The sequence below is a fragment of the Daphnia carinata genome, chromosome 6 (assembly GCF_022539665.2).
Source record: "Daphnia carinata strain CSIRO-1 chromosome 6, CSIRO_AGI_Dcar_HiC_V3, whole genome shotgun sequence".
Taxonomy (NCBI): domain Eukaryota; kingdom Metazoa; phylum Arthropoda; class Branchiopoda; order Diplostraca; family Daphniidae; genus Daphnia; species Daphnia carinata.
The window spans coordinates 1,067,050-1,085,734 of NC_081336.1; the positions used below are offsets into that span (position 1 = coordinate 1,067,050).

At 40.6% G+C, this 18,685-nt stretch overlaps 4 protein-coding genes across 4 annotated transcripts; 1 reads left to right on the plus strand and 3 right to left on the minus strand.

Moving 5' to 3' along the window:
• Nucleotides 1-252: 252 nt before the first annotated feature.
• On the minus strand, nucleotides 253-4,260 carry LOC130689653 (prosaposin-like). Its single transcript, XM_057512590.2, has 13 exons — nucleotides 4,070-4,260; nucleotides 3,640-3,968; nucleotides 3,321-3,581; nucleotides 3,116-3,259; nucleotides 2,816-3,040; nucleotides 2,616-2,747; nucleotides 2,253-2,540; nucleotides 2,003-2,195; nucleotides 1,663-1,932; nucleotides 1,408-1,586; nucleotides 964-1,338; nucleotides 701-895; nucleotides 253-629 (listed from the first exon to the last, which is right to left on the minus strand). Exons 1-13 carry the CDS (start codon nucleotides 4,104-4,106, stop codon nucleotides 582-584), a joined length of 2,676 nt encoding a protein of 891 aa, XP_057368573.1. The 5' UTR covers nucleotides 4,107-4,260; the 3' UTR covers nucleotides 253-581.
• Nucleotides 4,261-4,983: 723 nt separating this feature from the next.
• On the plus strand, nucleotides 4,984-5,878 carry LOC130689696 (U-scoloptoxin(19)-Tl1a-like). The gene is made up of 4 exons (XM_057512636.2): nucleotides 4,984-5,134; nucleotides 5,198-5,365; nucleotides 5,495-5,540; nucleotides 5,674-5,878. Exons 1-4 carry the CDS (start codon nucleotides 5,056-5,058, stop codon nucleotides 5,756-5,758), a joined length of 378 nt encoding a protein of 125 aa, XP_057368619.1. The 5' UTR covers nucleotides 4,984-5,055; the 3' UTR covers nucleotides 5,759-5,878.
• Nucleotides 5,879-5,951: 73 nt separating this feature from the next.
• On the minus strand, nucleotides 5,952-9,926 carry LOC130689680 (BTB/POZ domain-containing protein kctd15-like). Its single transcript, XM_057512618.2, has 6 exons — nucleotides 9,730-9,926; nucleotides 8,396-8,520; nucleotides 7,644-8,086; nucleotides 7,514-7,573; nucleotides 6,958-7,439; nucleotides 5,952-6,893 (listed from the first exon to the last, which is right to left on the minus strand). The coding sequence occupies exons 2-6, from the start codon at nucleotides 8,431-8,433 to the stop codon at nucleotides 6,780-6,782; spliced, it is 1,137 nt and encodes a 378-aa protein (XP_057368601.1). The 5' UTR covers nucleotides 8,434-8,520; nucleotides 9,730-9,926; the 3' UTR covers nucleotides 5,952-6,779.
• Nucleotides 9,927-13,302: 3,376 nt separating this feature from the next.
• On the minus strand, nucleotides 13,303-18,423 carry LOC130689418 (prodigiosin synthesizing transferase PigC-like). The gene is given in 15 exon segments (XM_057512363.2): nucleotides 13,303-13,497; nucleotides 13,584-14,531; nucleotides 14,595-14,883; nucleotides 14,947-15,060; nucleotides 15,122-15,480; nucleotides 15,541-15,685; nucleotides 15,687-15,948; nucleotides 16,022-16,241; nucleotides 16,301-17,078; nucleotides 17,141-17,284; nucleotides 17,349-17,494; nucleotides 17,554-17,696; nucleotides 17,762-17,900; nucleotides 17,963-18,162; nucleotides 18,230-18,423. Coding segments are annotated over 15 exon segments (4,119 nt in total). The 5' UTR covers nucleotides 18,351-18,423; the 3' UTR covers nucleotides 13,303-13,386.
• Between the last annotated feature and the right edge of the window lie 262 nt (nucleotides 18,424-18,685).

Here is an 18,685-nt window from a genome sequence, read left to right on the forward strand (position 1 = left end):
CGCTAAATGCACTATGTTCTATAGTTGTATTTTTTTTCTCGATTTTCCAATAATATTCATGAATAAATTTCAACTGATTGGCATTTGCACTAAAAGCAGCAGCTTCCTCTTCAAAGGTTTTTCTTTGAAAAATTTATCCGTTACTGTCCATTCTGTCAACTGCAACTTACATTAGCATATTAGCATGCCACAGGCTTATTTGTAATGAATATTCATGCTTAACGGATTATAACTAATGATTGCTTAACGAAAAACGCGGAACGAAATATATTCATGATTCGAGCTACATGGGGAAAACAGAAAGGGTTATGCCGTAAGTTGCAACAACTACAAACCCTATCAATGATCTCAATCTTCCTAGACTGTTGACGATCCAGAAGTGATCGACCACCTATAATTTCTCTTGAGCTTCGCCGATCACAGAGGCATGACGCAAATTGGAACCGAAAGATAGAAATAAACGAAGTATTAAACATCTAAAGAGAACGAATAAGGAAGAAAAGAGAAAACTGACTCTTCATAACAAAGGAAAAAGGAAGTATAAAGAAAAAAAAAATCAAAAATAAAGGCCACATTGCAGTTTATGGTTGTGATTTCATCCAGACTTTAGTCTGACAATGATCCAAAGCCTGTTAAGAAGAAATTTGAAATGAAAATTAGTTATTGCTCACAAAATTTTTCACTATTTAAAAATGCCTACATTGCAAGCATCAGCGTGCTGAGGGCTGGCGCACCAGTAGGTTGGCCCCCATGTGCACTGTTTTCCGCCCAACAGTTGCACTTGGCCTGGTGGTGGTTTGCACAAATGCACCGACTGACAAACTTTCGTTTTATCTAGCATCGTGGCAAGCTGACTAAGCAGATACGGTCCATATGTGTCTACTATTCCAGTACACTGGACATAAAAAAAAAAAGAAAAGAAATGTTAGAGATAGAAGGTTAATACGATTGTTTTCTGATTACTTTATCCTTAGCTCCATGAGGAACCATGGTGCACGCCCTTTCAATGATGTGGTCAATGCTCGCTTCGATAGTGTCATCTGCAAGCAGTTTATCGAGATATTCGATAACGATTTCGCAAATCTCGCACTTGCTTGGTAATTTCCATCCGGTTACTTCTAGCGCAGTTTCCTTTTCATTCTTGTGTCCAAGCAACTTGGGGGTATTATCAACTGGAAGACAGAGTCCCATCTGAGTGCATACGACTTTGGGTGCGATTTCGGATGACAACAACTCGAAGAGCTCATCCCCGTATTGTTCAACGAAATCGATGCACATGTCGGCGACAGTCGTTGGCAAATGAGCACACAGAAACTGGATAGCTCTTGTTAGCTCCTCCTTTTAGGTGAAGAGAATTATATGTTTAGCGTTCATGAGCAAAAAAACCAGCAAAGCAAAATATGGTACTTCAGTGCTGTTGGTAAGTAGTCGTTTTTCAAGGACGGACATGGCGTATTCGCACATCACACACATGGGCGTATTGGTTGAAGCAATCTTTAGCGCTTTTTCAGCTGGAGCTTGTTTAATGCTATCAAGAAATTCGCCCACAGTGATCCCTTTAGGAGCTCCCTCAATCACGACGTCCACTACCACAACAAACAGAAAACGAGATTTAAAATATTCGACTACACTAATGTCTATAAGCCTAGGATCAAAACTAACTTTCAGAGGAGGTTTTCGGTGTGCACAATTTCAAGGCGACACACACTTCATCGGGTTTCAAATCAGCCAGAAGCATTTCAACGATTTCCTTCGCGTAAGCATCAACCAGGCGAACGCAATCGCTTCTCACGGTCTTGGGTAGACGTTGGCAAACTCCCTCAAGCGCGTCTTTGATCGATTCTTCAGTACGATTGTCTTCTAGTTTACTCTCGAGCATCGTAATAACAAACTCGCAGAGGGAGCAAGTATTGGCATCTCCGTATGTGGTAGCTGTTAATGAGAAAACAGAAGTGTTCACTGTTTTGTTTCGGACAAAATAATCTGAATTAAAAACAAGTACCTTTGAAAGGATTTTCAGGAAGTTGAATTTGCTCGACTGTAGATTCAGTGCAAAGCTGAAGCTGTGTGCATAAAATAGCAGGATCCAACTCTTGGCTTAGAAGGAAAAACATGGCGTCGCCATAGGTGTTGATAAGATCATCGCATTCCTTACTGATGCTAGAAGGTAACTTTTTACAGATGTTCTTTACGACCTGGAAAGTAGGACATCTAGTTAATCCCTTTAAATGCAAGACGATTTTCTTTCTTACGTCTTCAATTTCTTGCTTGACGGTGACGTTCTTGAGATCGTTCACAATCTCATGAAGGACGTACTCGCACAACATGCAACCAGGCTTTTTCGGGGCGGCAAGAGCTACGGAAGCAGGAAGAAGGCGTTCGGCCGGTAGAGCTGCCAAGTTGTTGGAACGAATGGCATTATTTTCATCTTGGCCAACTAAGAGATCGGTGTTTAGATCTTTTTCAACTGGTTGGGCAGGAAACAACTTCGCTGCCTTCATGATATCTGCTGGTTGAATCCTCAAGTAAGACAAACGATCCTGCATGGAACAAAGTAATAATAGTTTGTAAGTACACGATCTTTAACAGGGCGACACGATTCAAATGACACTAACCTTTGTAACTTTAGGGCTACCCAGGGTAGATGAAGAGCAAAGGGTAAGGAGGCGGCATGTTTGTTCCGGGTCTAGTCCATTTACGATGAAGGAATAAGCCTCCTCCCCGTATTGGTCAACCAATGCAAGGCACTGATAAACAACACGTGTAAGAATACATTATCTCCCTCCTTTCTTACATTGATTTGATGGTTACGTACCTCTTTGGCATAGCTTCCAGTTTGTTTGCAAAGGCCGGTTAAAACTTGAATGAATTCTGCTTCGGTTGTGTTGCTGATTAATATAGATCGAACGTTTTTCACAAGCGCCTCGCAAAACTGACATTCAAGGTCGTCATTAAGAATATCTTTTGACGATAGAGATTTTTCGAATTTGGACTCGAATTTCCTGTCATTGGACAAGGGGCGAACAGAAACGCGCATGGGCTGTAAAGGTAAATACAACGGAATCATTAAGGTAATGAATTAAATGGATTGTAACTTATAATAAATAACACAAACCTTTAACTCAGCTTCACTACAAAAGCCCAAAGGTTGGCACATTTCCTTTTTGAGACTCTTTTCCAGGGAGCTAAAGATCTTTTCCATGTTGTCAGCAACAATAGCCATGCAAGCATCAGAGTAGCTATTCATATGTCCACAGATCTAAAGTATTTGACCAGACAATTAGTATTTTAATATATTCTAAATATATAGTTATTTTTACATTAAACAAGATATGTTGAACATCCACTTGGGAGGAACTTTGAATCTTTTTAGCACTGTCAGTCATGAAAGCCTGACATGACTCACACTTTGACTCATCGGATAACTTCTGAGAAGTTTTTGCTGGCTGTGCACTTTTGAACTCAGACATCAACCCATCAATCCAGGCATTATTACACAACAAAGCTGTGGTGCACACCATAGTTGGATTCATTTGAGATGCCAGCATTTCAATAAGTTCAGGGATAAAATCATCCACCAGCTAAACAAGAAAATAAAGCTATTAAATTTGTAAAGAGACATACAATTAAAGATTTTACCTTGATGCACTTTAACTGAACCATTTTTACTGGCATAAGTTTGCATGATCCTTCAAAAACTTGCTTCATGTCCTCCTGTGTTTCATTTGAGAGAAGCTGGTCTCTGGCTTCCTGCACCATTTCTTTGCATACTTTGCAGATACTGTCATTGTCCTCGGGGACAACTTGCCTTTCCCAAACGGTCTGGATGCAGTGTGTGATTGCACCACATGCTTTTGCATTTCCGATGCTCTGACACCAATATTCTGGCCCTTTAGCACACTGATTAACTGGTGTTGGCAAGTCCCCAGCAGAAATTACGACCATACCAGTCGCGCACGCCAATAAACCTAGAAAAGAAATGAGATATTGCGGAAACGATATGAAAAGTGAAAGTGAATTTGATGACGACGTAGTAATTGTAAGTTATGGAATTGCAAGGGGCACTTACCAAACAGCGCAGTGATAACCACCGCCTTAGCCGCCATTTTCAATTGAGATTTCTTTAAGTTTTCTTGGCTTCCTCCTTCCAGTTAGTACGACGTAGAATTAACACTGCTTCTATACGAGACGAACGGATGACGATTTCAGATAATGGCGAAAATATGATAACGTAATTCGTGTTTTCTCCCCCTTTGTATGTTGCACCTCTAGTGGAACATTTTAGTACTTGAACGAAAAACAACAATGGAAGCCAAAAAGTGAAAGCGAACATCATGCAACCAATCAGAGTCCAGCAAATTCACCGCTCAATTCAAACTTTGTTTTCCTTCGAAAAAAAACAAGCAAAGCGAAGCGAAATACCGTATTTTCCAATAAACTACGTACGATATTAATGTAAATTATGATAAAACGTGTGCTCGTTGGAAAAACTAATTATTGCCGTCTCTTATCATTCCTTGTAAAATTACGTTTCTTAGTAATAAAGCCCAATAGGGGCTATACGGCAAGAGTTATTACTATCTCTGGTGAACTGGGAAAAGGAAATTAAACGTGTCATAATATCGATTGATCTTAATTGCATTGTCAAATGAATATGATGACAAAATTTTGGACGAAACCCTGATGAATATTTAAATCTGCCAATCTTTCAGCCACTATTAGAGTAAAAATCTGCGGGACTCGTATAATTTATGACCACCATCTTATCCCGCATCAATATTGACCTGTTGGCACCCCAACAGATCTTCTTCCACAGATAACCTATTAAATACACGTATTTCATCAACAACAACTTGTATTTCTCAGCGGAAACAGCTGTCTAGTTGTTCCTTTTTTTTTTGTTCTCTGCTTTCTAATTGGCTGGGTTCCAAATCCGCCCGCTAGCTAGTTCCGATTTTCGAGCAAGGTATAAGACCCCGAGGTACGAAGCCTCCACCATTCGGCACCCAAACAAGATCAGGATTGCTTGTCAAACATCACCAACTAATATCGAACATGACGCTACGTTTGGCTCTTGTATTTGTCGCAGCATTGGTCATCTTCAAGGTCGGAGCTTTCCCTTCTTTCGAGAACGGTATGTGAACTTTTACCTTTCTATTCACTGGAAATCGTGTCACCTTTCAAATTTCATTTCCAGAGGCCGTTGTTGCACCGAAACAATCGAAGGTGGGTGAACTAACGAGCTCAACAACCGAGGCCTGCAAACGCGAAGGTGGTCTGTGCGTGATCACGAGTCAATGTCCCCAGCAATCGCTATCGTCCAAGAAGGGCCTGTGCGGCGGAGACAAAGAATGCTGCCACTCACGTAATAAACAATAAATCCACATGGAAATTCGCCCTTTTTTTTTTTTGATTTTATCATCGCGATGCGGAGATCGCGATGATAAAGCAAATAATAATTCTTCTTGTTTCGTGTTTGCCTGTTATCTAGCAGTGCCAGATACCATCGTCAGTTGCGAAGAACGCGGCGGAACGTGCAGGTGGGAAAATTTCTAAAATTCTCTCGTCTTTTTGTGTTGAAAATGAGATAGAGAATCATCGATAAGATAACCGTGAATCGAAGAGAAAAATTTTAACAATTTGCATAACTTGCATCATTTCGTTTTGCTCCAGGCTGTCATCTGAATGCAAGAAAGGTCCTCGTGATCCGCTCGGTCGTTGCGACACAGGTCACGTTTGCTGCATCCTCATTAGGTAAAACTCGCTTGTGCAGCTTGTCTGACGCCAACCAGCTAAAAGACAATTTAATGGCATAATGTCTTGGATTCAAACACACATTAATTATTGGGGGAAAATCAATTAGTTTCATATCGAATGGGTTAATGGTGATCTTAAAATACAAGGAATTAATAAAATTTGTTTGTATTTTCTTTTGTTTTTTTTTTGCAAACTATTTGAGTGAATTTGTGTTTGCTGAACCCCGTGGCAAAAAAGAATTACACGTTTTTACACGAACGAAAGAACAGCTGAGAGATACAAAATACGACTGTCGACGGAATTTCGGGAGAAAAAGCCAATAAGAATGTTAACTTTAATAATACGATCAAAACATCAGATGTTTTGATATCAAACACCTCTGATCTTTTGACGCGTGGAATTCCTGACAAAAACGCGTGGGAAACCAAACAGCAAAATGGAGGACAATGTCACGGTACGACGTATTCACGAAAAGCGAATTCAATTGTTTGTTTTTTTCTGGAAAAATAATTTTAAAAAACATACGATACTCGAAAGAAGTGGGAGCTGAAAGAAAACCTCAACATGAAAAAACAAAACACGAACGTGGTACAAACGATAAGACATACACACGCACATTAGAGAAATCAACATTTGTTTGTCTTCATTGGCACTAGAATTCACGTTGGCCAAGCCCAACACTAAACAAAAGTATACGAACTGTAGCACAAAAAGAAACAATGAAATTCAAAATTCGGACATGTGGAAATTGTTCCAAAACGTTAGAAACGTATGATTTCTTTACATTACACATTTACGCCACAACGCTATTCAAACTATTGCGGCTTCATTTATGTCTAGAGTTTAGCAAATAATAAAAGAAACAGCATTACCTGAAAAACGATGAAAACTGAATAATATCAAACTTTCTTCTGGACAACTCCGAAAAGTTAGTTTCAAATTCAAAATACAAACGAAAAATGATCAAATTGATTCAGATCTAACCGTAGAGATGTTAATTTCTTAAAGTTGAGTGTGTCCAATCAAAGCGGAATAGCTTTGCGGATGAAAAGGTACTCGGAGAACTGCTGGCCCTCAACTCCGCCACCGTTGGAAGCGGCGATGCTAAAACTAGCGTTCAACAGCCGCGTAATTGCCTTTAAATTCCGCAATATTTAAGAACATCCTCCAAATAGCATATTCAATTAAGCAAAATATTACCTGCATTGAATTCAGCTTGCAATAGCCATTCAATGGAAAGCGGATTACGTGACGAGGGTCCTGATTCCAAGCCACGCTGGATCGGGCATCCATCAGAGGTGTTGCTATCTCTGGAAAACATTCCTCGACTAAATTCCGGTCGCCGGATAACATGATCCTCTCACCCAAATCTGGGCTGACGTATAGAGCCAGACATTCCCAGCCGAGCCGGTTGTTGCAATCTTCTCCGGGTGATGCGGAATCATCAGCAATCAAATCCTTCCGGCACGTCAAACCTGCGCCTCCTGCACCAATTGTGTCGTTGCTGTTATTCCCTCCGCCGGGAGAATTCTTTTGGTGATCCATCCGATTGCTGGATGAAACGGCAGAACGTAACCTGGCGCCACTAGCCATCCCACCGGATACAGGCGAGCAACGGTGCCCTGAAATCGGACTGGAATTGGCTGGATGTCCGTTGTGTTGGCTGTTTTGATGTTTATCACCTAAAATACACATTTAATCAGTTCATCTACCCCCTAAAATTATCTAAAACATGAAATTGTATTTGATTTTTTACCGTACTGTCCGTTCCGCATCCGTCGTTCCATCCGCAACACTTCCAGTGCTTTCACCATGGCTAAAACATTTAAAACAAGGTACCGTTTAAATATTTGATTCATTTCAAAAGACATCGATGACATCCTTACGAATGATGTCGTAATATTTGGCTTCTTCGAGGAGGAGTTCCACATCGGCAAAATCATCCGGAAGGAGGAGTCTTCCGTTGCGGACAAAGTTGAGGACGTGCCGGAACATTTGGCCGTCTCTGTCGATGAAATAGTGTTGCTTGAGGCTGTCCAGCACGATGGGAATGCCGCCGTTAAACATTTTGGCCAGCCGCGATTCGCCGAAGCGCGTCGTCAGCGTCTCCAACGACGACGTGTAGATCGTCCCGCCGACGTCGATGTGAACTGGCGCCGTGTAACGGGAGGCGGCCGCGACGCTGGGAATGCCGGCCAATTTGGGCGTGTACGACGCGTTGGGTACGATCGTCTGCGAGACTGGCGTCGGCGTCGGAGTTTGCGGAGTCGGGGAAGACACGGCGCTCAGCGTCGGAGACGTCGCTGGCGACAAGCTCGGTGATAATAGCCTTTTTGTTATTGGAATAAATGAGCGTGTTAACAGGACATTCATTAAAAATTCGTCTCGTGTCCGACTCTCTTTTTTTTTATGAATTTAAAGAAATAACGGAATAATGCGCTATTCAAATTTAAGAAAACAAATTCGAAAAACACGGAACGGATGGGGCGGGCTCGTTAATTATCTGTAAATTTTTGTAACTCGTAGAAACAGGTAATAAAAAAACAGTCTTTCCTTTTTGTTTTAGAGGATTACCTGGACAACTAAAATTCATGGAACACAGTTTAAAAACAAAAGCTAAGAATAATTATTGAGTTACCTGGAATGCGCTTTGCCTATCATTCTCTCCACCTGCATCTTTTGATGACGGCAAAAATCCCGCGTTCCAAAAAAAAAAAAAAAAAAAAAAAAAAAAGGAATCCCGTCCGGCCCGGTCACGATTTTCTAATTAAAAAAAAACAACAACAAGAAAAATCAATTTTTTGGGGTACGGATTAGCAGACGAAGAGCTATTTAGAAAGGGGAACGAATAGCCTGCGGATTTGGTTAGAAGACCCATATCAATTCGGAGATTGGAATAATAACATTCAACGTCCTTTTTTTTTTTTTTTTTGATTTGTTGTTTGATGACGACCTTTCAGACAAAATGAAAAGAGAAATTGGAAAAATATTTCGTTTGCCCGTTTCACATGTTTTTCGTCCGTCTCTCTTTGCATCAAGACAAAACGTGTGTGCGCCCACAGCAAAAATGGCCAGTTTCCAACTTGCCCGGCGGCCAGGCCCAGCTCCAATCTCTTTCTACCTTTTCATTGTACTCAACCATATTCTATCCGCCCATAACGGAGAAGATGGGAGAGAATAGAGAAAAAAAAAAAGAAACGTAGGGGGTTAGGTAAGCAAATGGTTTCAGGTTCTGCCTTTTGGACACGGACGACCTGCGGGAATATTAAGCCAACATCACGAAAAAATCTGTTGTTTTTTTGTCCGACATCCTCCCCCCAAAAGTGGATTCGATTTTGCTTTAAAAGTTACAACGGATCGTAATTTTTGATTACAAATTTGCATAAATTCAAAACGGGTTCATTATGAAATGACGTGTCTCCTGCAAATGAATCTAACTGTATAATTAAGGTATTTCGACCATATTTGAAAATGGCTGCGAGATCCACCGTTTGACATCAATGACGTGTTATGACGTCATTTCTAGTCAAAATGAATAGTTTCTAATTTGAAAAAAAAAGGTGTGCCAATCTCTTTTCAAAAGTACAATGAACGACGTCCCTCAATTGTTGAGTCGAACTATTCGAAAGAAAAGGAAAAAAGGTGACGTGTTGAATTTGTCTCGAGGCAAAAAATCAAGATAAAAATCAGGTGATATCCCCCTTGAAAAGATACGAAAAAAAAAAGGGACAGGAGAGAAAAAACAAAATTTGTCGATGCCCTGTGGCTTTTGCTGCATGGACAACTTGACCCTTGCAGGCAAATACCTGGGATAATTTTGTGAATTTTTTTTTCTTGTATGTTGAAACAGCATACCAGGTAACAAATGAAAGAACTATTAAATTAGCCGGGGGTGAAGATCGTAAACATTCAAAACCGGATCCACTTGAACAATTTCAAACATGTCCAACATCATCAAACAAAATGTCCTACCTTTTTTTTGTGTTTGTCAATTTCCTTCGTTCCAATTTCAGATCACACACACCAAATGTTTTGACACACTAAAAAAACAACACAGCCACCAAAGGAAATGCTAAAATAGCAGACGAACAATCAAAAACACGTTCAGTTTGGCGAGGCCTAAATGATTTGTGTGTGTCAAAATGACACGCACGTTTCACGGACGGACGCTCGACGGAGACTGAACGTCTTTGAAAAGCTACTGGCCCCATGCTACGAGCTGGAGGGAAGCCTGGAGCACTGGACAGATGCTGTATATGTCTGACGGGTCCACCTCTCTTTTTTTTTTTTGAGGTTATTTCGAAAAAAAAAAAAACTCAATGCCTCAAGTGCTCCGTAGAGCCTGGGCCATATAGTTGTGAACCTGGCCCTGCTGGTGAAATGTTGTTGGAGAGAGAGAGAGAGAGAGAGATGGTTCTTAGGATAGAAAAAAGGCCTCCGGCGCAGCTTCCAGTTCAATTTTTGGGTGTACCTTTCTTCTTTCAACACACACGCTACCAACCGGTTCTTAAAGATATCCTCCCTCTTTTTATATATTTTTGAAATTGGCAAAGTTGCTCCCGCTTTTTTCCCGTTCCACGAAGAGATGACGTGTTCCATGGATCAATAAAGCCTCTTCTGCTTTTTTTTTTTTTTTAATCACTTGGTTTGAGTGGTTGTACTGCGTTTTCATATTGGCGAACATATATGTAAATATTTTTGTATTAAACCAATTTGAATATTATAAATCAATGGCGGGTGAATGCGAAATGACGTGATCCATTTTAATTCATTGCATTTACATAAATGATGTAATGATTCACACAATTTCATCCTTAAAATGAAACTAGCTTGACGCTACGCATATGGAAACTAATCAACCTCGTCTGTATGCAAAAAAAAAAAAAATTATTAATACCATTACAAAGTTGACGAATCGCTCTCGAGACTTTTAATAAAAACAGCTCAAGGGCCATTTCAATGAATAAAAAAAAAGAAGAAATCGTCGTATAGAATCTTGTGAGATTCTTCTGTTTTGTACCGAAAGCCTCTGGCGGATCGATGGCGCACGCGCTAGAGTTCCCCTTTTCTCTTCGCTCATTTCCATCGTTTGGCCAGCATAAGAGCATATATATCTATATACGTGTTTCATTTTAGCTTCCAGCTAAAAGAAAAGTCCAGCAGAATAATAAAAAAAAAAAAATCTTTAAAACGGAATGAGAGGCCATGGCCCGCCTCGGGTCGCCCACTCGGGCAGTTGCTACGATGATAACGCTCACGACGCAGTGTTTAGAATCGAATAAAAACATCCGATTTCAATTAAAAAAATAATCGAAAAAAAATTATTATTAAAAAATCTAAATGGAAATCTGAAATGGTCCAGTAAAAAATGATTTTGGCTTCCATTTTCTTTTTTTTAATCAAATAAATCTATTTAAGAAAAAAAAAAATGCCAGCGGATGCCCGCCCGGGGCAGCGAAATAAAAATGCTGCATCGTAAACGTTAAGGAATTCTAGACTCTGTCTGACGTGGCATTTTGTTGATGAAATCACACATCACCTGCTGCGTTGCTGATCTCTCTAAATAGGTGTGTGTGTAGATACACCTGAGGGCAATCTTCTTGTATGTTAAGAACGATGAGTTCTTCCGAGGATATACATTAAGCAAGGCTCGTTTGAAATTGGCGCGGCCTGACATTTAAGTAGCCATTACAGCTTATTTGATTCGGCTCGCAAGCGGATTGGGGAGATCTAAACATCAAATTTTTATTGCTTTTATTGTATTTGATCTGTACGTTTTTTAACTGTAAAAAAAATAAGGACTCACTTGGATTTTATTGTGAATAAAAATAATTGATAGACACACTCCTGCGCACGATGTGACTAACCTTGAACGATCGAACAGCCTCCACCATATGAAACAGGTTCCTTTTAGAAACAAAATTTGATGAAATAAAAAACAGGTCATTAACGGAGCATCGTCTAACAGTGAAAAAGGTCGTGATAATCGGAATATGAGTTTTGAATAACAACAATGTAAATTGCATCGTTAAGACATTCTTCTCAATTATCGATTGATGAACTCTTTGACACGATGGGATCGTGAATTTTTAGGAAAAAAAGAAAACCGTTGAAAGGCAGATGATGATGAACTTTTAGACTGCCATAAAAACGTGGTGCCCGAGGCTAGAATGAATCTATAAATCCCATCTAATAAGAAGACAGCGAGAGTAAGATTCAAGCTAGAGAGGCTTATTAAAGTAGAACCGGCGGGCACAACTGGCAAGCGGGATCTCGGCACATAGTCCATGCGAAATATATCGTTCCGTCCTCCAGCTAAAACTCCCCCCTTTGCTCCGTGTTCAATTCAGGCAATGCCTTTGGCTACACGCTGTAATGCAGCCCGTCTAGTTTCCATGCAAGCGTCTATCTGTGTGTGTGTATGTGCGTACCACATAACTCATTATCTGAAGTGGCGGGAGTCTCGGATGAGACGCTGATGGTACCATCTAACCCCTTGTTGAAAAATTCCAGCAGCCAAGTAGATGCTAGTGAATAAAAAAAAAAAAGAGAGAGAGAATTAAATAATAGGCAAGTTCAAGTTTGGAAATAAAGCAAAAGAAGTAGCTCCAAGCGTGAAAAGCCGAGTGGCCAATCAGTTTTCTGATTCGTGTCCTCCTGTATGCAAATCCAAAAGTAATGAAATGTTCAATACGCTAACCGTGCAAATTCTAGATCATAAATTATCTCCCACTAGACCCGAATGTAGATGCGTGTCACGAATTTTTCACTACAATAACATGCACGTTTGGCGTTTACTCGTCCACCAAGAGAGAGATGGACAAGTATCTCTAACGATATCAGCTGTGATGTGAATCGAAATTGCGATTGCCCTTTTCTTCCGTGAAAAATTTTACGCACGTTTGAATATGTTTAACGGGTTTCCAAGAAGAAAAAAAAATGAAGGATAGTCACTTGACCGGTATGTACCCACATCAATCATTATACTGTTACACGATGCTGGTATGTAACTAAACCGAATAAGGATGGAGAACAATGTTCCGTTACATGAAAACCTTTTTGCCAACATTAACGAGTTCCCGAGAAATTTGCCTCCCAACATCCATATAGGAAACATTCATCCCTTTTAAGTAAATAAAAAACACCAAAAATTTTTTTTATCTTAGTTAGAGAGGGAACGTCTTCATTACCAGTGATAACGCCGCTCCCAAGGAGGTCATCGACACATTGCGCTGAGACACTGCGATTCGTCACAGTTTTCCCTAGTTTGGTCGTATCTCCGGGCGCTGTTCAAATTTGTTTTTTTTTAACGAACCATGTTCCCATTATGTAGCAACAGATGTAGAATATTTTTTGGGGGGTTAGGAGGAGTTTGAAATGTCAAAGGTTTACGACGTTATGAAAAATAAAGAAATATACGTCATAATTAGAGCGAAACAAACGAGGATATGATCATTTGTTAAGGACTAGGAGCATTCTGTTTGCAATGATTCACGCACGTTTCAGACAGGCAGTTACATGACCAATTATTTAAAAATTCAAGGATATTGTTAAGAAATAATGACTAAAAAAAGTGTAATACGTATCTAGTAATGAACGATGGGAATGTCTTCCAAAGTGGGGGAGGTATTAAGTTGCGTCGACACGGGTTATGGTACCCTTTGACCCGTCCAGGATGACGACATCACCCGATCGAAAGACCTGAGTCACTTTGTTACATCCGACGATTGCTGGCAAACCCTGAAAGTTCCACATAAAAAAAACGATAAGGAAAAATTCTGGAATTAACAACCGTATCCAAAAAAAATAATGCGTGAGTTATTTACATATTCCCGGGCAACAACAGCTCCATGGGAAATCAAACCGCCAAGTTCCGTCACCACGCCAGAGAGCAACGGAAAATACGGACTCCATCCAATGTCGGTGCATCGCGTTATCAAAATATCTCCGTTTTGAATTTGTTTCGCTTCTTCCAGGTTCAATGCAACACGGACAGTAGCTCGCACAGTCCCTTTAAATACTGGCGTTCCAGTTAGCTGAACTCCATCAGCCCCCGACACCTAACAGAACAAATTACAATTAAGAACAACACTTTCACATTTCACTATTTTTCGATGAATTATTACCTCTTTTGAAGACGAATCTTGCAGAGGTTTGGGGATTCCCAGCGACATTTCAGGAAATACGAGGGCATCAAGCTCTGGATAAAGCTTTCGCCTTCTATTCGCTTTATTAATCAAAGCAACGCCATTGGAACGGATGAGCTCCTGCAGTTCCGAATGCGTGAAAAAGAAAATCAGATTCGCGTCAGGGATTTTGCCATCGCGGACCAAAAGTTTCGCAAGTTTGCGATACGCCAACCGGAACACATGAATAGTGCGAATCAACAGCGATTTGGTCTTTTCACGGGCGCTAACAGCGTCCCTGCTTCGTGGAACAAAGAATTTCAGAGCGTGATATTTCCCTGGTTTGCTTTGTCCGATGATTTTAAGCCAATCGTCATTGGATTTGGTCGGTTGGGAGATCGGGACGAGACTCGCTGGATTAGACACCATCGATTGTAAAACTGAAACTAAAGGTCGCGAATTCATTCCCCACGTTTCGGTGGCAACGTCAAATTCTTTGATGCCACGATGGCCATGTCGGGCAATAAAAGAACGGAATAGTCTTCCAGCTAGGCCAGGATCTGTTTCGAGCCAAACGGAAGCAATTTCGATGGAGTGTTCAGAAAATTCTTTGGCATCCTCGCTCTTCAAAATCGCTTGAGCAATTTGCTAGAAAGCATTTCAAAGATCATTAAATTCAATTCAATTTATAAGCTATAATGGAAATTTTACTTTGAGAGCAACTGGAACATCAGCTGATTCAATATTGGAGATTGAACTGAGTAACTGGGCCATTTCGCCATACAATTCCGGTGTCCATTCATTGCGTCCGTCCAGCAAAATGATGAAAGCAATTAACTGTGTAATCGTGCCCGCACGGCTTACTTGCAAATGGATGTTGCTGATCTCCAACAACAGAGGTAGTTGATTACAGATTTCATCGTACAGTTTCTGTGAATCGATGTACTTGTCGGACGGAATTGCATAGTCGGAGAACTTTTGAACAGCTCGTTTGACACGCCTGACAATAACACAAACGTTGAATATTTAAAAACAATATAAAAGACGGAAATTAACGGTAAACCTGTTATTGAAACACATGTCCATGAACATGTGTCTGAATCTCAAATATTTGATTCCCCAACCAGCAACGCCGAAACGTTGTTTTCCAATTTGATGCATTGTTGAGTTAGAAACCCTGCAACGAATAAAACGATTGAAATCTTACAGTTTTAGGGATAAAACAAAACAAAACTTACAAGTGACCAAAAATGGCCATATCGACAGAACGATGGTGAGCTGTGATTTCTTCTTCAATGTCGCGTTGGAATGTGTCGATCACATTGATGAACACTTGATTTAGGTGAAACAAGTTGAAGCGTCCGATGCACCAAGGATTGACTTCAAAGTGTTTGCCAAACTGTTCTTTCATCACAAACTGGAAGCTAAGGTCCAAAGAACTTCCAGAAACAGATAAACCAAGAGGTGAAGTGGCACCAGGGAAAACTTCTCCAGTGTTGGCTTTTGTGAAATAATCTGAATCTGTTAATATAGGAGAATCGAATTCATGACGAAGTTCAAAATCGGTCCAAGCGTCGAGGGCAGTGACTGGTCTTGCCTATTTCAATACACAGACGTTAAGGAAATTAGCAATTCAAGAACACGTTATCAAAATCACCTGAAGCAAATACAAAACGCCACGAGATACGGCAAACTCCAAATCTCTTGGACCACCAAAGGCCTTCTCCAAATAAACCCCAAGTTGCCCGATTTCCAGAACTTTGTCGTCGGGCAAACACAAGGCAACCGCATCTTCTTCAGTTTTTTTCTTCACGCGTTCCGTCATCAGAAAGAATAATTTTGGATTGCTTAGAGCCAACAGTTCGAGAGGAGATGGAAAGTTCTCCAGCTGCCGTGCGTTTTATGTAAAAAGTATCTGGATCAGCGGAGGCTGAAACGACTGATTCGCCAAGACCGTAGTTTGCCGTTAATATCATTTTTCCAGGATCACCATCGTTGGGGTTTACAGTAAAAAGAACCCCTGCAGCCTCAGCATCCACCATCTCTTGAATCACAACTCCCATTCCTAGTTAGAAAACAATAAAAACAAGAATTTGTTTACCAGTGATTGAACAAAATGTCCTGAACAACTGATCTACCGGGAATAAGTGGCTCTCCGTGTTGTCGGCGGTACTCGACTGATTGATAGGAAAGCAACGATGCCCAGCACTTTTGGAGTCCTTTCTTGATGGATTCAAATCCTTGACAACCAAGGACCGTGATATTTTGTCCAGCAGAGGACAACACGTCGCCGTCTTCACCAACGGCCGACGACCGAACGGCGAAACGTTTTTGATCTGCTTCATCGCCAAACAATTCCTGGAACGTTAAAATGAAAAATATTCAAATTATTCAATTAATAAGTGATTCTAAATTACCTGCAAGGCCTCTCGGATGCAATCTTGCAGTAGGGAATCAACTGGAACTGACGACACCAGTTTTTCGGCTTGAGCACAACATTCCTCCAGTTTACCTTCAATTACACCTGTAGTTACATCTTCCAATCGTTTGAAAACTGCTGCAACTTCTTCGTTGTTCTTCAGTTGGGCTTTCCAGGCATTGACTGTAACGCAAAATCCAGCAGGAACTTTGCATTCTACTGGAATTTTCTTTATGTCGCTACTAAGGAGGGCCAACGATGATCCTTTTCCTCCCACCAAATCATCGAAGCGACAAGCTTCTTCATTAAACAATAGCACTAGTTTTTCTACTTCGGTAGAAGAAGGCTGGCGCATTGACGCACTCAAATAAGGTACTGATTCTTCTAGCTCTAGCGGACAATTGCCGCCGTAAAAATGTGTTGCTACAAGCATAGCTCGTCCTTGTCTTGAATTCAACGTCAGCTGACACGTATATGTCATACTGCGAAGACGCCATGGACGTCCGATGAAATGTTCGGTTGGAGGTGACGGCAACAAGTGAATTATTGCGTGATAATTTCGGTTTTTGGCAGCAAAGTGAATTGAAAAATTGTTGGGAACAGGCCCCTTCTCACCAAGATTTTCCAAATCTAAGTCACATGCGTTAATTTTGTAAAGGAAGCCATTAGGTTGGTAGACGTGACCCCATACTTCATGCGTAAGACGGGCTGAATCAGAGGTTGCACTCAGGTAGAAATAGTTCCCATCTTTACAAGCGCCAATCAATTCCAGTTTTCTTTGTAAATAAACAAATTGAATACAAATTTCACCTTCATTTTGACATTGAATCATTTTTACCTGTGCAATGTCGAAGCGTTGTTTTGTCCCCAACGTCGCTGACGAAGACTACGAAGATAAATTTCTTTTTCATCACCCAAACTGCTATCCTGATACGTTCCAAACATAACACCCCACTGGTCTACGCCATCAACAGTAGGTTCACTACAATTGCCACATTCTCTTGAACTATCGTAGTATCATACTGTCAAAAACATTTTAACCCTACCTCATTTGTGTCCATTCCAACTTTCCTCTCCAACGCTCACGAGCCATTCCTTGAGCAAGTAGCTTCCGGCTGAATTCACGTTTGAATTCGAACGGACGTGAAAACGCCGCCCAAAGCAGATTGATTCTCAAATGCACTTCAGTTTCCTATCAATCCAAATGTAATCATCATCTATCTGACTTTAACTGTCTTTAAATAGTCCAACCTTTCCTTGGTGTGTTCGTTTAGCTAGGCCGTTAAATGTGACACGCCACTTCCTCATGGCTTCAATGAGTTGAAATTTTAAAGCACCGTTCGTATTAAACGAATCTCTGCCATCCGTATTAGAAATCAAAGTATCTGGAGCAACTGTTCAATAGTAAGCAAGGCTTCGCATTAAGAAGATGTCCAACGTAAGGGGAGCAATTAAATACCTGATAATTGATAGACAGTTCCATCTTTGACCGTTAATAAGAGCGTAACTTGCGCCTGTCGATTGATTAAGCGATTAATTGACACTTGAAGGAATGTACCACTACCGTCGGTACTGTAGAAAGACAATCCATCAAGATCCTGTGGTAGATGAATTTAAAAAATTCAGATTGTAAAATGGAAAAATGATTAAGTTTAAATACAAATATAGTTTTCAACTGATGTGGCTGCTCCCATGTCACTTCGTCGTTAGTAGGGGTTAGTTTCCCTATTTGTTTGTATCCATCCGAATTGACGTCATTGTAATCACGGTCGATGACGTTCTTCAACACGCGAGGAATTTTGATGAGTTTCCAGGTCAACCAAACCCTTGCGGCGATGATTTTCAAGGGATACCACGGGCCTAGTATGGGAAGATAACATTAATTTTATCAAACATCATACGATGTAAATGTGCATTAAAACATTACCAGGTTTCGTGTAGGGTGAACGTAGAAAGTTGGGCACTTCAGGACTCCATAACAGTTTCCGTAAAAGGGCGAAAAAAACAAGGGTGAAAGACACAAATACGAGGCACTGAGAGGCATCCATTTCTGGGAAAGCTTGAGCCTCACACTAACGAACTTGTGAGTTCGATTGAGGAAGTAAAGTTTGCCCGACAACGGGACGGGTCCAAACTTTCAAATGTTTTCTTTTGCCAGAACAGTAGAACTTTCCGTAGACAATGTTTTGTTTTGTTATCTCTGGTGATACATTATCTCAACATTTTGGAAACATGATTCGTATTAGGTCCAAAGATCAATTTCCTTTAATTGAAACTAATAAGGTGCCAGACACGATAGAATTTGTAGGCTATAGTTTAAACTGTTCTATCGGGAGATTATTCGAATATTGGACTTTGAATTCGGATGACAGGCATATGAATG

What these genes read in the sequence shown, in the direction of transcription:
- LOC130689653 (XM_057512590.2), bottom strand. Translation starts at nt 4,106, where the DNA reads ATGGCGGCTAAGGCGGTGGTTATCACTGCGCTGTTTG. An exon ending in TCCTGAAAATCCTTTCAAAG is followed by an intron (nt 1,933 to 2,002) that starts GTACTTGTTTTT and finishes TCTCATTAACAG; the next exon opens with CTACCACATACGGAGATGCC. An exon ending in CTCATGGAGCTAAGGATAAA is followed by an intron (nt 896 to 963) that starts GTAATCAGAAAA and finishes TTTTATGTCCAG; the next exon opens with TGTACTGGAATAGTAGACAC.
- LOC130689696 (XM_057512636.2), top strand. Translation starts at nt 5,056, where the DNA reads ATGACGCTACGTTTGGCTCTTGTATTTGTCGCAGCATTGGTCATCTTC. An exon ending in TTTCCCTTCTTTCGAGAACG is followed by an intron (nt 5,135 to 5,197) that starts GTATGTGAACTT and finishes TTTCATTTCCAG; the next exon opens with AGGCCGTTGTTGCACCGAAA. An exon ending in GAACGCGGCGGAACGTGCAG is followed by an intron (nt 5,541 to 5,673) that starts GTGGGAAAATTT and finishes GTTTTGCTCCAG; the next exon opens with GCTGTCATCTGAATGCAAGA.
- LOC130689680 (XM_057512618.2), bottom strand. Translation starts at nt 8,433, where the DNA reads ATGCAGGTGGAGAGAATGATAGGCAAAGCGCATTCCAG. An exon ending in ATAGGCAAAGCGCATTCCAG is followed by an intron (nt 8,087 to 8,395) that starts GTAACTCAATAA and finishes AATAACAAAAAG; the next exon opens with GCTATTATCACCGAGCTTGT. An exon ending in CAAATATTACGACATCATTC is followed by an intron (nt 7,574 to 7,643) that starts GTAAGGATGTCA and finishes TAAATGTTTTAG; the next exon opens with CCATGGTGAAAGCACTGGAA.